Source organism: Ascaphus truei, chromosome 4, assembly GCF_040206685.1.
Source record: "Ascaphus truei isolate aAscTru1 chromosome 4, aAscTru1.hap1, whole genome shotgun sequence".
Classification (NCBI taxonomy): domain Eukaryota; kingdom Metazoa; phylum Chordata; class Amphibia; order Anura; family Ascaphidae; genus Ascaphus; species Ascaphus truei.
This window is the reverse complement of record NC_134486.1, coordinates 230,782,778-230,798,788: the sequence shown is the minus strand read 5'-3', so window position 1 is coordinate 230,798,788 and position 16,011 is coordinate 230,782,778. Positions and strand designations below refer to the sequence as shown.

The 16,011-nt window shown below is 39.2% G+C and overlaps 1 protein-coding gene across 14 annotated transcripts in view; it reads right to left on the bottom strand.

Moving 5' to 3' along the window:
* ARID1B (AT-rich interaction domain 1B) overlaps window positions 1-16,011 on the bottom strand; it is a 398,185-nt gene that overhangs the window by 43,604 nt on the left and 338,570 nt on the right. For all 14 annotated transcript variants that reach the window (XM_075596966.1, XM_075596968.1, XM_075596967.1 and 11 more), the window contains one exon: window positions 2,893-3,026. In XM_075596966.1, the coding sequence (XP_075453081.1) occupies window positions 2,893-3,026 (134 nt within the window). The remainder of the gene's footprint in view (window positions 1-2,892; window positions 3,027-16,011) is intronic.

The window sequence follows — 16,011 nt, the reverse complement described above, 5'->3', positions numbered from 1 at the left end:
CGGGAGAAGGAAGCGTGGAAGCTAGTGTGTTCCACTATGGACGCCACCTTAGACACAGGGGAGGTTTGATTGGACACACTGTGCCATTTTCTATTTTCTATTTTATGCACTACATAAAAAGATTGTGATCTTTCTGACATCTGGTATAAATTGTTCACTAAGGAGGTTTAACACTAATTAAAGCTGGCAGATTTGTTGATGCAGGAAAAAAGGCAATGATGCACAAAGATGTACAATGTGATCTATCCCATTATAATAGGCACGTCACATAACTGCTTCCTAACAAGCTGATGGATATGGAGCCAAAATGGAACAAAATAACTTGATACAGAACATTGGGACCAAAAGACGCTTCTCTACGTCAACTTTGCTCCAAAATCTCTACAGTTTATAATTACCATGGATGTTAATTAGGCAAATTAGGGCTCACATCCTAAAGGCGCTTGGTGTCAAGCAACCCTGATGACGATCCCAGCTGGGGACTGAAACAGTACAATTTTTTTCGTTTCCTTTCTAATGTGTGTGGTTGTATTTTGATATATTTGTATGAATTCACATTTTGTACTATAACCAAGATTTGTCTCACAGAGTGTTTAACAGGCGATTTTACACTAATGGCACCATTTGCCATTGCATAATACTTGGCATTAAACGGAGGGTTTTCTTTCATGGGCTTTTTCTATCAATGAATGCCAATTCCATTTTGGCTGTGAAAATTGAAACCTCTTCCCAGTGCTGAAGAGGAGATTCAAATGCATGGGACCAACTACTTCTCAGGTACCTGGAGACCACTTCACAGCATACTAAACAAGACCCTCGGGGAACAATCTTTAACATGTGTCTCTTGGCGGTCATGTATCAAACCATTTTTTTTAGTTGCTTTCCCCTATGCATCTCAACTTGCAATTTGGGGATTGGTTGTAACACAAGCTAAGGAGGAGTCACCCCGTGCAAATATTACAATGGCATATATGACATTTTGTGTCTTGGTCTGTTATTATTTTCACCTCTTATGGCATCAAATAACTCAGCCAAGTCTCAGTCTGCGTCAAATGTAACATAACTGGATAAAGGACATTTAATGCACAATTATGAAGAGATGAGTTTACATGCACATTTCTGGAGCTTGTTAATCAGTCTCCCCCTTTGGCCACAGGGGTTATTCCATATCAAATATGTCCTGATGTACAATTTGTTAGATCCATTGTATAAGAACATTGTTTAATTAAAAGGCTCATGCAAGAGGAACCCACTCTGTTAGAGGTTTTGGATTTGTGTAAACAGTAGAAGCTGGGGTACTGTGTTTATGTATATGCTATACTGATTGGATACATGAACAAAAGGGGCTTTTGCATGTCAATGTAACCAATGCTTCCCTGAATGAATATTACCAGCACTGTTCTATTAAAACATCCCCAATAGGCTTGCGTGCAGTGTAACATAAGAAGAAAAAAGGGAAGGTGCCCACAAGGTATCTGTAATTTACTTGAAATCACAAAGCCAACAGACTCACCACATGAGTCTTACAGACAGGGAAAAAAATAGAAAGAAAAACAATTAAAACAAATTCAGTCTTCAATTAAAACTGATCAGTAGCTTAAGGCAGCACTGAGAGATCAAAGGAATTTTTTTAAGCCATAGTACAATTTAGCTTTGGAAACGTACACATGGAATTAAAATTTAGTGATTTAAAGGGTTTGCAAGCTAAATTAGCACTTTGTTTTTCACCAATTTCAACAGAAAAGCATCCCATAACAGCATAGCATCCCATAATAGCATAGCATCCCATAACAGCATAGCATCCCATAACAGCTACATTTAAATACATGGGAATGTCACTACTCCGTTAAACCCATAACCAATCAATGCACATGGACAGATGATGTGGATTTTGTTGCCCATATCTACGTTGCCTAGATACACTTTAGAGGTGCATCCACACAATGGGAATTAATATAGGACAAAGAGTAGTGGTACGAAGAAAAAACAACGTACACTTTGGCTTTGTATCATGGTTAAATTCTAGTGGATGAATGCACAGAAAAATTATTTGTAGATGCTCTTCATCATTTTCTTCTACAAGCGATGTGATGTGGAACAAGGTTTTTGTTTAAGCTTCTTGCATTTAGAGTACATCACTAAACAAGGACTGTTAAACAAGGAAGTTTACACCAGACCTGGCGTCTAAAGAGAAAAAAAAGTGATGGACAGAGGCGCACAACTTGTTATCTCATTCTAATATGTGCGTCATGTAATTCCCGCTAATTCTTCTGTTGGCACTCACTAAGTAGCAATCTGGCGCACATTGGACATATTTGGAGCAAAATATCTTGATAATTTAGAGTTAGAGTCTGAAATAACACTGTTTGGGGCAATTTTTCTGCAAAACTGAGTTGATACGTAGACCTAAAATGGTTGTCTTCTGTTCTTTCTGATCCACTTTCCAGGCGAGAGCTGCAAAGCACTACAAACGCTCAACAACATTAAAATCAATCTAATTTAACGAGTCATTGTGGTGACTTTGAGGAATCGTTCTTTGCTTTATATTCTATGGGAGCTCCAGACTTATCTTCTTTCCTATTTTGGGCTTTGCCGGGATAACGCTGTCACCTCACTCTGGGAGATGAATTGGATCTCAAGTAAAAGTATCAGTACCAGAAAGGGGGGGGGGGCTCTTCTCCTGTCACTAGCTTTCCACCACAATATTTTTTTGGGGGCTGCGTGAACATCAAATATGTGATATGTATGAACATGTCATTTAGAGGATTAAAAAAATAAAATCAGGTTGCTGCTTTGAGTAAATCCCAAAGTGAATAGGATTGGAGGCACCAGTCATTTTGTGGGAACATTAGTATGTGGCTTTAAAGAAAGACAACTATTGCTATTGGTTACCTGCCGAGCTGTTCATCATGTTGTATGGGGAAGCTTGTGGGTTCATCATTCCAGCATTGTTGTTCATGGACTGGTTATATGGAGAATTTGACACCATAAGTCCACTCTGATTTATGCCAGGAAAGCCGCTTTGTCTGTTTGGATAGAAAAACAAAAGAGAGACACATGCTCATGTTATTTCCTGACCTCGCAATTGTGTCATATCACAATTCCATTTTGTCATCCCACAAATTGCCAGAACTAAATGCTAATTACAACGTTCACTTACTTTAATGCTTCCCCCCCCCCCCCCCTTAAGAGGCATTGAAAAGCGTGGGTAGGAAGAGAACATAATAAAGTCAAAACACCCTCCCTGGAGTCAGATTGATATAAGGCATTAATCACTATCGCTATCAAAGTTTAGCAGCTGTCACATAATGTTTAACAAATGGTAATACAACAAGAAATGTTTTGAGTACCTGTCAAAACAGGAGATGGAGAACAGTAAAAATGTGTTTAGGAATTTATAGAACAACTCATTTAGTACTAAAAGTAAATGAAAAGTTTATTCAAAACCTTACTAATGCCAATTAAACTATTTCTCTTTGCTTGAACAAATGAACAGCAGCTCTTTTCTAATTTAGATGAGTGGCAAACAGTTGGGAGTCCAAAAGAAAGCTGCTGAGAACTGCAATGTTTGTATCCCAGCTCCAGTCCTTGAGAATCATCACAGCGGTTCAGTGTTGCTTACTTGGCTACTTAAATGTGAACGCGGGCGACGTGTGACTGGTTTCAGACAATGGAAATGTTCTCAGTGAAGCACTTCAAATTCCCCAAAACTAGGGATTACCTCTTCCACCAATAAATATATTAACCATCAAAATAAATACAGGGTGCAAGAAAATAAAACGGACTAGTTCAATTTGATGTGAGAAGAATAATCATGGCATAAAAGGAGTAGGGACTTGTATCATCTACAGTAGTTGTGTTGCCATGCAAAAAAAGGTTAAGAAACGCTGTCTTAGATGTAGCTGTAAAAATACAATGCTAACTGGAATCGAATACCCAAACTACAGTAACTGCTCACGATAATCAGCAACGGTGTCAGTGTTCACCCAGCACTGACTATACTATATTCAGAGCCTGCACTAACTTTGTAAGCTGAGCCTCTCTTTTTCAGAGACATAAGAAGTTGTTCAAGACGTGGGGCTGCCTTTTATAAGGAATCTCTGAAAAACGTGCATTATGACATCACATGCCAACCGCAGCTTTTTTTTTTTGTTTCAAATAATTTTTATTGGGTTGAAGAAAAATAACAGAGTACAGAAGTAAATAGGTTACGTAATACAAGAAATAGGCATACAAGTGGGTTTCACAGCCATAGGGCCACAAACCTTATCATTTAAGGTGTATCTGTGTGAGAAAGCTTGAGTAATCCGGTTAGAACTTGAGCTCAGTGTACCTGATTTACTTTTAAGTATAGGTTGAATACAAGGTATACTGTAAGAGAGAAAAGTAGGAAAAACAGGGAGGGAGATAAAGGGAGGAAGAAGGAGAAAAAAAGAGGGGGGGAAAGAGGAGGGGGGGGGGGGGGATTGGGGAGGAATCTCCTATCCTCCCCGTCTGCCTCTAGTCAAAAAAAGTGGGCTCATATAGAATCCGTTTTCGACCCGGAGGCTGGGCAATAATAGGTCACTTCGGCCTAATCACCTGTGTCTCGTCTTATCTCTCAAGCCATGGGTCCCAGGTTTTCTGGAATTCGTCAATAGATTGTTTCAGGAAAGCTGTTTGGTTTTCCATAAGCATTACTTTGTTTACCCATTTTTCTACAGTCTGTCTGGAAGGGGGGGGGGGGGGGTTGGGACAATTTTCTTCCATACGGCTGCTATTGAGCATCCTGTCGCCATTAGCATGAATTAAATCAATCGTCTTAATGGGCGATCAATATTCTCTACTTGTTTGGCTAGTAGAAAGATCAGTGGGTCTACAGGAATTGTGAGTTCTGTTATATCCCTAAGGAGTTTTTTGACCATAACCAGGAATTTTTGAATGGCGGGGCACGTCCACCAAATGTGTATCATAACCCCTTTCTGTCCGCAACCCCTCCAACATAGATCGGAATCCTCCGGGTAAATCTGACTCAGTCAACTTGGGGTAAGGTACGACTGGAATAAGATTTTATATATGTTCTCTTTGGTTGATGTGCAGATGGAAGTTTTTGCTGCTGATTCCCAGATATCCTCCCAGTCATCTCTATCTATTTCTAGGCTGAGATCTTCGGCCCATTTGATCATATACTTGTGATCTGGGGTATTTATTTATGACTCCATCCCCAAAATATATACCCATGGTCAGTCCTTTTTGATAGACACCTCTCCTACAAAACAACTCATAGTTTGTGAGTTCAGGGAAAGCAAGAGTCTGGGAAATCTTGTAGAGATAGTGTCGGATTTGGAGGAATTTAACATACTGTATGGAGGTCTGGAGCCTCATATTTAATACGGAGTTCCTGGAAGGTAATCTTTCATTTAGTAACAAAATCCACTACTATCTTAATATTTCTGGTTTGGAATTGGTCGAATTGTCTTGGTTCACATCCTGGTGGGAAATTTGGGTTATAAAAGATGGGGGGTAGTTGGGATGGGGAAGATATGAGTTTGTATTTCATTTTGGTTTTATTACAAATATTCCATGTACACTTCATCGACCCCAACTTGAACACCCTGGCACTAGGTTCTCTTTTCGTCGCCGGCCAGAGAAGCGTCGGCAGAGAGGAGGCGACCAAAGCTTTTTTAAGCTCTGTTTTAGAAATCTGCCTTTCATTTTACCTTGGAGTATGTACATTTTCAGGGATTCTAATTTAAAAGTTGACGGATCCGTAACAAAGTTTTATTAACACCTAAATCCTGCTTTACAATGTAGCTTTCAACAGGCCCCAGAAGAAGGCTGGAAGTTTTCCATCCGTTTGGCCATGTCTACACAGCCCAGTGTCAATATAATGTAAACGTATAGATATTGGCATCTATAAACGCACACTTAAATACGGCATAATATAGTATACGAGTCGTTACTCATGTATTTCCCTGTCTTGCCTGGAAAAGCAAGATCTTGCGCCTGCAAAATGCAGATTATGCATTAATATTCCTTTTAACATTCTGTAATGTTATATTTTATAATGTAATACTTCAAAATTAAAAGCAATGTCTCTTTTTTTGATGTTACCGGCCGTTTAATTATCTCCTTCCTTCAAACTGTGTGCACTTCTAGCTTCTGCTAGGAACTGAAATGTTTTTCCTCAGCTGGCTCTGAAACACGATTTGGCCGGGTTTTTTTTTGTTTTGTTTCTTCAAAAGCACAGTATAATAGGCTGTCCAAATAGGGAATCTTCACTTTCCTTTGCTTAAAGCAAGAAGCCTTCAACACTCAATGTAGTTTAGAAGCGAAGGGCGTTCTTTGATATAGAGAAGTCCGCCTCTGTACAATACGATTCTACTGATGAATCTTGTAATGAGGCGTCGTGGAGAAATTAAAATTGCACAGTGGCTCTATCTATTGATCTATTGAAGTAATGTGAGGGGAGAGGAAAGACACATGGACTAGGTTTCCATGTTCCAAAAACACAATTTGTGTATGTAAATACATAAAGTGCCAAGTTTTGGGAAAGTTTGGGAGAAAATTCACAGGTCACTGTACATTTATGCTTTAAATAATATTTTTCTTGCACAGCACCGACACTCTGCACGGCTTTACAGTTACAGTATTTCAGTCCCTGCCTTGTACAGCTCAATATCTAGATTCCTGAGAGAGATTAGAACGATGATGGGCAGAGAGTCAGAATTGGATATATTTCATGTTTTGTGCCAAATTGCCTTGATGCACAGACCCCATTATGACTTGCTCAATGACACACACATAATTATAATGCAAATGCATCTCTGGCAGTAAAGGCGTTAAATACAGGTGAAATGGTAGAGAAAAGAGAGAAATAACCTGTAGGAAGAAATGCGAGCACTGAGGATCGTATCTTACAAGCTAATTATAGTTATTTGCAGAATACCATTTTATGAACTTCATATTTTTTTTAAACACCAAGTTCCATTTTGTGTACTAAAAATGACTTTTGAAGAGAGATTTGTGAAATTCTTACTGAAGTTTGCAACCTGCAAATAAACCACTTTACTATAATGTCTGGTGTCAGACTTTATTGGAACGGTGCGGCAAGAAGATATCCAGTTTGAACTTTGCAAACCAGGTGAAAGATGACCTTTGTGAAATGTGTGTGTGTGTGTGTGTGTGTGTGTGTGTGTGTGTGTGTGTATATATATAGCACTAACCCTGAGGAAGGTCGTTTCTGGACCGAAACAGACTTTTTGTGCTTGTAAACCATCGGAATGCAGGTTTATTCTTTGCATCTTAACATTAAGTGCTGTCTTTTGTTTGCTCTTTTGGGGTTGACTATTTTTGACATATATATATATATATATATATATATATATATATACACACAGTGTTCGACAAACCTATACATTTGCTCGCCCCGGGCGAGTGGATTTAACCCCCGGGCGAGTAAATATTGGCCCAAGCAGCACAAGTTTGGTACTAGGTGGCGAGTAGATTTTTTTGTGTGGCGAGTAGATTTTTTGGTGATTTGTCAACCACTGTGTATATATATATATATATATATATATATATATATATATATATATACTGTATATATATATATATCTATCATACATACACATAAAAATTTGAGAGCATCACAAATTAATATGGAGGTTACATGAACCGAAATTCAGGTCACATGATCCTTAATATACTGACATTTTCAGAAGATTGTGGTGGAAAGTTGCGAAATTGGAGAAATTCTTGCACAATTGGATACTGACATTTCGAAAAATGTAATATTTAAGAGAAAATTGTGGAAAACTTTGTGGCGCACATTTGAAGACATTCATATAACTCTACTTTTGAACTACCCTAGAGTTCAATGAATGACTTATTTTCAATTACATAATTCTTCAATAAAAAATAAATATATACTAACTTCTATCTAATTGCTCTCCATATGGACCATTGTTATACAGGAAATAAAATCTACAAATATTTTTTCAAGTTAAGCTTTTCTTTTTTCCACCTACTGTAGGCCTCTAAATCCTTTTACATACAATACAAGTAAAATGTATCTTTGCCAACTGCATAGGACATGTTAGTTGATTGAAACGTTATCATTCTATGGCTAAAATGTTGGCTGCTCACAAAGCTGAACCCTGGTGCTCTCATGATCGATTTTCTGTAACATTTTAAGAGAACTAACTATATTCCTTGCAGAATGTGCATAATGTGCTGCCAAACATTTGCAAAGAAAACACATCTCATTTGAGAAAAACTGCACTGAATCTGAACTTCGGGGTACAAAAAGCTTAGTCCTAAATGCAAGTATTCCAGTATTCATATTCCAGTACAACACTATTCGAAAGAAGCATAAGTTGCTGGGAGATCGGAACCAACTTGACTGTGAAGTCTCCCCATTTTCCTACTAGCTGCGAAGCCTCAGGTCCAAATTACTACTTCTTTTTTTTCTTCAGTATTCAGGATACCCCTTGGGTCCTTCCTAAGTACTCGTGGATTTGCTTTTTATTTACTATGTATTACGGTAACTTTCGTCTATGGCACTGGGAGGATCTTCCATGAATCTATGGAGGGTTTGGGGAAAGAGGGCTTCTTTACCACATTCTGAGTCTCCCACCATCCAGCAAGTTCAGGATATGAATTCTCCTTCTTAAATGCCTCTTTTTCTGAATAACCCTTTTTTTTTAAAATCATTTCAAGTTTCCCCCTAAAGATTAAGTAGTTAATAATGTATTTTTCTTTCTAGTATTTCCCTTTCGTATAGTACTTTCTAATATGGTGGCCCCATCCACTGGTTCCTTAAAGATTGTGAGAGTAATGTGCAATTATTCTACTCTTTGTTAACAAACAGAAATACACCAGGGCGTTGATCCTAAATTAAAATAAGGAAAAAGTTTGCTTTGTGCATTTGGTTTCCTAAAATATCTTCTGAACATTGAAAAACCTTTAAAGAAACTTGCAAAAATGAATCAAGTATTTGTTATGTATGGTACATGACAATCCGGAGCAGCTAATTTAATCTAATCATGGGATCATGTTTTTCAGGGGCTTAGTATTTCAGGAATGGAAAATGGCACAAAGATTACTTAAGCATAGCTCAAGTACATAAGATAATAATAATTAAAAAAAAATAAAAAAAATGATGCAATTTTGGGGCTTTGACTAATTTAAGTGAGATGACATGCCAAATGTCCCAGTGTACTGGGATCAGCGTCAAGCATTTGTTTTTCATCTGTCAGCTCTCAAACCGGTAATGAGAGTAATTTAAAACTGGGATTTGAGAGCACGGTTTCCTGGAGGGGTTTTATTTACAGGTGCACTCACGTATGTATATTTACCTGCACGTATCATCGACCTTTAACCGTTTGGTCGACAGAGGGACCGCAAGACGCAGTAATGCCCCATAAAATCATTACTACCAATGTTTTGCCATTATCGGGGTGGGGTGGGAACAGAAATGTATACAACAGGGGTGCGCAAACTGGGGGGCGTGGGAGATTTGTCTGGGGGGGGGGGGCGCGCAGGCAGTTGAAGAGGTCCCGCGCTCTTCCCCCAGGCATTTAAATGCCGGGGGATCACGTGAGGCCTCTGCAACAATAAAACTTACTGGGATTCAGACGCTGCCGCGTCTCCATGGTAAAGCGGGGTCATGTGACGTCACAGGCGGCAAATGACACCGCGGATCACGTGACCTGATGTCACGTGACCCCGGAGACATCATTTGACGCAGCGGCCAGGTGGGGGCGGGGGCACAAGCTCCGGAGCAGGCAGACAGGGGGGTGCACCAGGAAAAGTTTGCGCTCCCCAAGTGTACAAAAAAAGACAAAAAGCCCCAGTGCAACATCCAATATGGCAAATTATATGGTTAAATACTTATGACTTCTCAAAAGTGAGGGTCATTTAGCCAAAGAATTTTTAAGCCTGTAACCAAGCCGAGCTCTTTTTACAGGTCCTAGTGGCAAACGCTCTCTTAACCTCTCTAATGGCGGAAGAAGTCTTAATACACTGGTCATTCACAGGTGCATAACCAGACCTGCTATTTAAAAGTGGGATGAGGGAGCTTAGGAACAGGGCTGTGCATAAAAGTGGCAGGAAATCACCAACACCTGCTGGACCTGGGGGGGAAATGGACACCGACCAATTCCGTGGGACCACGCCATTCAAAATGTATTATTATTTTTTTTTTTTTTTAAAGAGAGCAAGCAGGGGGAGGGAAGAAATGCCATTTCAACCCTTACACTATTTAAGGCTATGCTTATAGTGCAATCAAATTGAGATGACTTCCAGCGATCGCGACCAAGTCGTTGCTCCGTCGCGACGCGCTTACAATAAGTGCACGAGACGGCGACAATGCATTTGTTTTGACGCGATGGCGCGTCGCTGTCACTATAAGCGCAGCCTAATGCATTGTAGGCCAATCTTTCTGTGCAACAGATAAGGAAATTCATAACCGCTATTAAATTGAAAAGGCAAAAAGAAAGTTGAGAGGCCAAAGTGTGTAACGATGAATAATATAACATTCAACATAAATGCTGCAGTGTCACAGGGACACAAGAACCATTCATAATGGCTATATTACTGTCCGGTCTTATTGTCCTCCTGTTACAGGCTTTAAGAAAAGCTTCTGTGGGAGTTAACAACGTTGACCTGAAGTTATGATTTGTATTTATTCTCCTATACAGAATGCAGCTATTTAGTGCAGTAAAGAAGAAAAACATTGAGAGGCCAAGGGGCTCGAAACATCGCTTCAAAACCCTCATACTGCTTCTAAGAATAAGCTGAAGACACAAGCCGCAGTCCCTACTAAATACACTAAACATTAATATTCCTTTAATGCATAAAAGGAAAATCAATGCATTCTTAAAAAATAGTCATTTTTTTTTCTTTCCCTTTGCAGAATAAGTAGTCAAATATAAGCAGACAGAATAAACTTGGGTTCAAAATCGACATATTTAAAATCATATCTATGCTAATGCCTACACATGAAAGTAAAGAATAGTATTTAAAGTCCTCTCCAAAATGCATTTAAAGATGAGCGTTAGGGAAACAGCCTAGTTTCACCCGGCATACCACATTTTTCTTCCAAAGGTTCCTATTAATTAAGAATTGACAGATATTTTATATTGTATAATTATTGTCTGCTGTAGCGATACCTGGCAATTATTTCAATCCATTCATCTGACTTTCTTTTCCAGAGCGTGGTATTTCAGAAATGGTCAAAATGGACTCAGAAATACGAGGCTGAACACTGGGGCTGGAGAGAGTGGGACTTGTATTGTACAAAAAAATAAAGGAAGGAAAATCATGTTTTGTAACACCAATTGCTGCTTTGCTCAACCAATTAAGACCCATACAGACCAAGAGAAAAAGGAGAAATATAGATAGTTCATAGCCAAAAAATCTCACTGGGCATGCAAAATAGATCTCTTAAAAATATAAACGTATAAATACTTGTTCTGCACAGAGAAATGAAAAACCCGACCGGCACTATACAGTCGTAAGAGTTTTAGATGGCCTACAAAATGTGTCCTTGCGTAACCACAAGATTGCCCAGCTCTGCAGAATATAAAAGGTAAATGGAACAGCAATGGCATCGAGGCTCCAAGCTTTAGCACGTCCATTAAATGAGATTTCCAGCCGTAATAAAAACGTGCTTAAAATCTTGCAGGTGGCTGTCTTCCCGGGTTCACGTCCAAATGACATTTTGCTGACCGGGGAAGGTCACAAATAAAAAGAACAACTGCTTTCTTTTTTGGTGAAGCAAAAGCTAGCCGTGTCCTCTGTTTTAGTTTAAAGGCAGGGGGGTGGTGTACAGAAAGAACACCGTAAAACTCCACAATGTATTTTTTATTATTATTGAATATTATACACTTATTTTATCACTTCTTTACCTTTTATAGTCACCTTATCTTTTTGCTTATTCAGTTACACTTGTAATTTTTTTAATTTTTTTTTAGTAACTGATTTTTAGCATCAAGGAGAAGGAGCGGCTCAGTGAGTAACAACACTGACTGGCACTGAGTTTGAGCGGGGGAGCCTGGTTCAATTCCCGGTGTCGGATCCTTGTGACCTTGGGCAATTCACTTTATCTCCCTGTGCCTCAGGCACCAAAAACATAGATTGTAAGCTCCACGGGGCAGGGATCTGTGCAAAATGTCTCTGTAACGCGCTACGTATAACTAGAAGCACTATACAAGAACATACTATTATTATTATGCCAGTCTCACAGACTTCAATGTTTAAGTTGTTTTCCAACAAAATTACATTCATCAACCCAGGAACTTCAAATCTCACAGATTTCAGACTCTTGAAGTGGACATCTCTGAATTTCCATCTTTCTAGGTTTTTTTTTGGTTTTGTTTTAAATCAACAGTGTTGTTTAACAACCAGAAGATGTTTTCTCTGTAATTTTTAATGTGGTAATAAAATCATGCACTATCTGTTTTACTAATTCCCTTTCTTCTCTTCAGGAGTGTAGCAAATCACCAATGCATATTCATTGTTCCTTCTGGTAAAAAGAGAAGGGACGTATTGTAGGAACCATGTGATGTGCAAATTTAATATGGATTTTCTGACAACAGTGCTTGTAGGAGTTCTAGTTTTTGCTGTCCAATTTTGCCCAACTGCATTGTGTTCACAAAGACAGCATTATACATTTATAATAGATAAGCCAAACGTTGTGTTCATTTTTAAATGAGAACCACAGCCCTGCTGTAGGGCATTTCCATGACAAAATTTAGACATTGTGCACATATTCACTTCTTTTGTCCACTCACTTAGAGCTATGTTTACTAAGTAGTGCTACTCTATTAAACACCTCTCATTCACGTGACTGAGCCAAGTGGTGTCACCCCCTGCCAGGTTGTGTTTTCGGGAATATCAATTCTTAGTAAATATGGGCCTTCATGTATTGTTATTCAAATGTTAAATAATAAGTGTATTGTTGCACTGGAGAAGTATGGATCTGTTGTACAGTAGGTTGCAATACCTCTTAATTGACCAAGAACCTTCCACATGAAATGATACGTGTACAAATCTTTTAAAGCCTTGCAGGTCTCTTCTTTGGCAGATCTTGGGAGACATCAGAAGTTACGATAACAGGGAGTACTGGCAAAGCAAGTGCAACCGGAGAGATCGTACAGGCACTTCCGCCCTGAAGCGAGACATCACCGGAAGTGACGCACGCGGTTGCGGAGGCGCACGAACCGGGTAGCTGGCGAGATCTCCCTGTAATATCATCATTCTCTCCCATGAATGTAACCTTTCGTACCAAATGTGAGTGCGCTTATTTCTATATCCATTTAGTATATTATATATACTGGCAGTATTGCACTATTGTGGTTCTTTCTTTCATTTCCGGATGACCATACGTTTAACAATACTTATCATAGAGGGTATATCCAGAGCCTATCCAGGGTCTATCCAGCCGCGTCCAGAGAGTCAGATGTGAAGATAGCAGAAAAAGCTCCTTTCAGAGAGAGAAGAATCTCTGTTCTGCTTGTGTTCTTCTATTCATTTGTGAGTGAGACCTATTGCCTATACTAGATAGGGTCCATTGTCTATTGGCTGCCCAATATTTTGTTATTTGATCTTTCCACATAGTATACCACGAGAATCATCAGCGCTCCCCTTACCAGGAAGAAAGTCTCTTCTTTCCATGACTGAGACTTGTGAGATTTTCTATACTCTGTGCACTTTAAGATAACGCATAAACAACGCTCATGTTGGTCCATCACATGCAACAGCAATTCTGGTTTTATAAAAACTAATTTGAGTAAGCCTGCTGTACCTATACCAGGGGTGCGCAAACTGGGGGTGTGCCCCCGAGATTTTCCAGGGGGGCGCGGGCGGTTGCAGAGGTCCTGCGCTCTTCCCCAAGGCATTTAAAGGAAATACCGGGGGACCGCGCAAGGCCTCTGTAACATCCCTTACCTTAGCTTCCAGCGACGCGTCGTCATGGCAATGCGTCGTCAAATGACGCCACGTTACCATGGCAACGTGACGTCACATGACCCCGCGGAGCCACGGTGAGGGGGGGGAGGGGCGAGCAGGGGGGGACAGAATGCATGAGGTGCAGGGGGAAAGGTTTGTGCACCCCTGACCTAAACTAAAACAATATATACATTGTAGAACAGGGTATATGATGGAGAAAAGGAATACATCACAGAGACCAGCTTTTTAAAGGAGCAATCCAAGCAATATCCTACATTAAAAAAAATCCGTTCTGTAGTAGTAATGCCCTTTTTAATGAGTTTTAATATACTGAGTATCCTATGATTTCTATAGCAGGTTTTAGCACACTTCCCTAGCAGTGCAAGATCTATGTAACTCTTTCCTGTTTGTGATCATTTGTTGGCAATATTCCCAGCGGTTTGAGCTGCAAACTGTAACAATAGGTAATGTTACCGTAGTAATATAAGGATACATTGTAGCTGCTGAGGTACACTGAGTGAAGGATTGATTGAAACTGAAAGGCGGCCATTTAGTGAACTCTGGGAAGCAGGATTTTGCTTATTGATCACAGGAGAACGAATCGATTGGCAGCTTAGGTAATTCATTTTCAATAAAGGTAATCAAAGAGTGTGTATTATAAAATATATTTAAAAAAAAAAAAAAGAGATTTATGTTAAGTGCCTCATTGAAGCAGAAATCCCCCACTGATTTATTTCTTCTTTAAGTTTACATGAACTGGAGAGGTCTCCGGGTTCCCAATGAAAAGGGCGTTTAATGTTTTAAAATGTTCTTAAGTAAATCGACATGGCCACCGGGTTCTCCGATAAAAAGCCAATGACGTTTCAGCTTATTTGCCAACTGAGCGGCTATTTTGTGTCCAGCAGGCAGGTATTTTTCCTTAGTGCCAGACCTCGGAACCCACGGGGTTCCCTGGAGGTCGGGGACCACGGAGTCCCCATGTTTTAAGTAAAAGGGGGGGGGGGGGTGACGAGAGAAATGGATATAGAGCCATGCAAGTTGCTGCTGTTCCTGCCTACAATATTTTTTGCAGACTAGCCTTTAAGTCCTAGAAAACTGTATGAACCCATAAAATAATTCTATAACACCTATTCTTTCTTTTTTTTTAAACCAATGTTAAGATCTCTACCTAGGAATCTACGTGGAGTTTTGTATTAGGGATTATTTGCAAGGTGTATCCATCTATTTATTTGAGAAAATACTTTCTTTCATGGCTCAATTTCCATTTTCAATGACCTACTTATAAAATGCCTCTGCATCGTTTCCCCGGATAGGCAAGAGGTCACAGCTCAAGCTGTTTGTATTATATATGTGTTGGAATTTGGGTTTATTAAAAAAATAGAATTTGGCTTGGGGGACTACATTTGTAGAGCTATTATTAATGCCTAAAGTAATAATAATGAAATTAATGTTATGTATGGTATAACAATTTTGTGTAACAGAATGCTTTTTATTTTTTTTGTTTGTTTTTTGCAACCCTCATTATTTTTTACCAAATGACATGCCATGATTAAGTGGGAGGCAACACAAGACACTAGACTATTTACAGACCTACCTTAAGTTACAAGTCAGTCTAACAATCATTGTAACATTGGCTGATTTTTAAATGCACAGAAGCCAATAACATATTTATTCAGCTTTGGCTTTTAACACACTATTTAAATTCTGTAGTGAAAAAGTGGGTTGAAAGTGCATTGCTGGCACACAAAAAAAACAGCATATTAATGTTAAATATATAGATATGCATTGGAGAGAGCCTGATGAATGAATTTGTGGATAGTGCAAGGGTCAGACAGCAGGTTTAAGTACCAAACAAAAATAGTTAACCTAAAATGATCTTAAGGTATAGCAGGTTAAACTGGTATTCTGCTATATTTAACTCAATTGAAATTCAGAGACACTGACATACGATTTATATCAGCAAAGTATTTCGCAGATGCTAAAATAAGCCTCTGTGTTGCTCTGAATACATCAGTTCTTTGGGGCAAGAAATATACTGGCCAACACTCCATAATGTATTTATGAGTGAGATTTATTTAT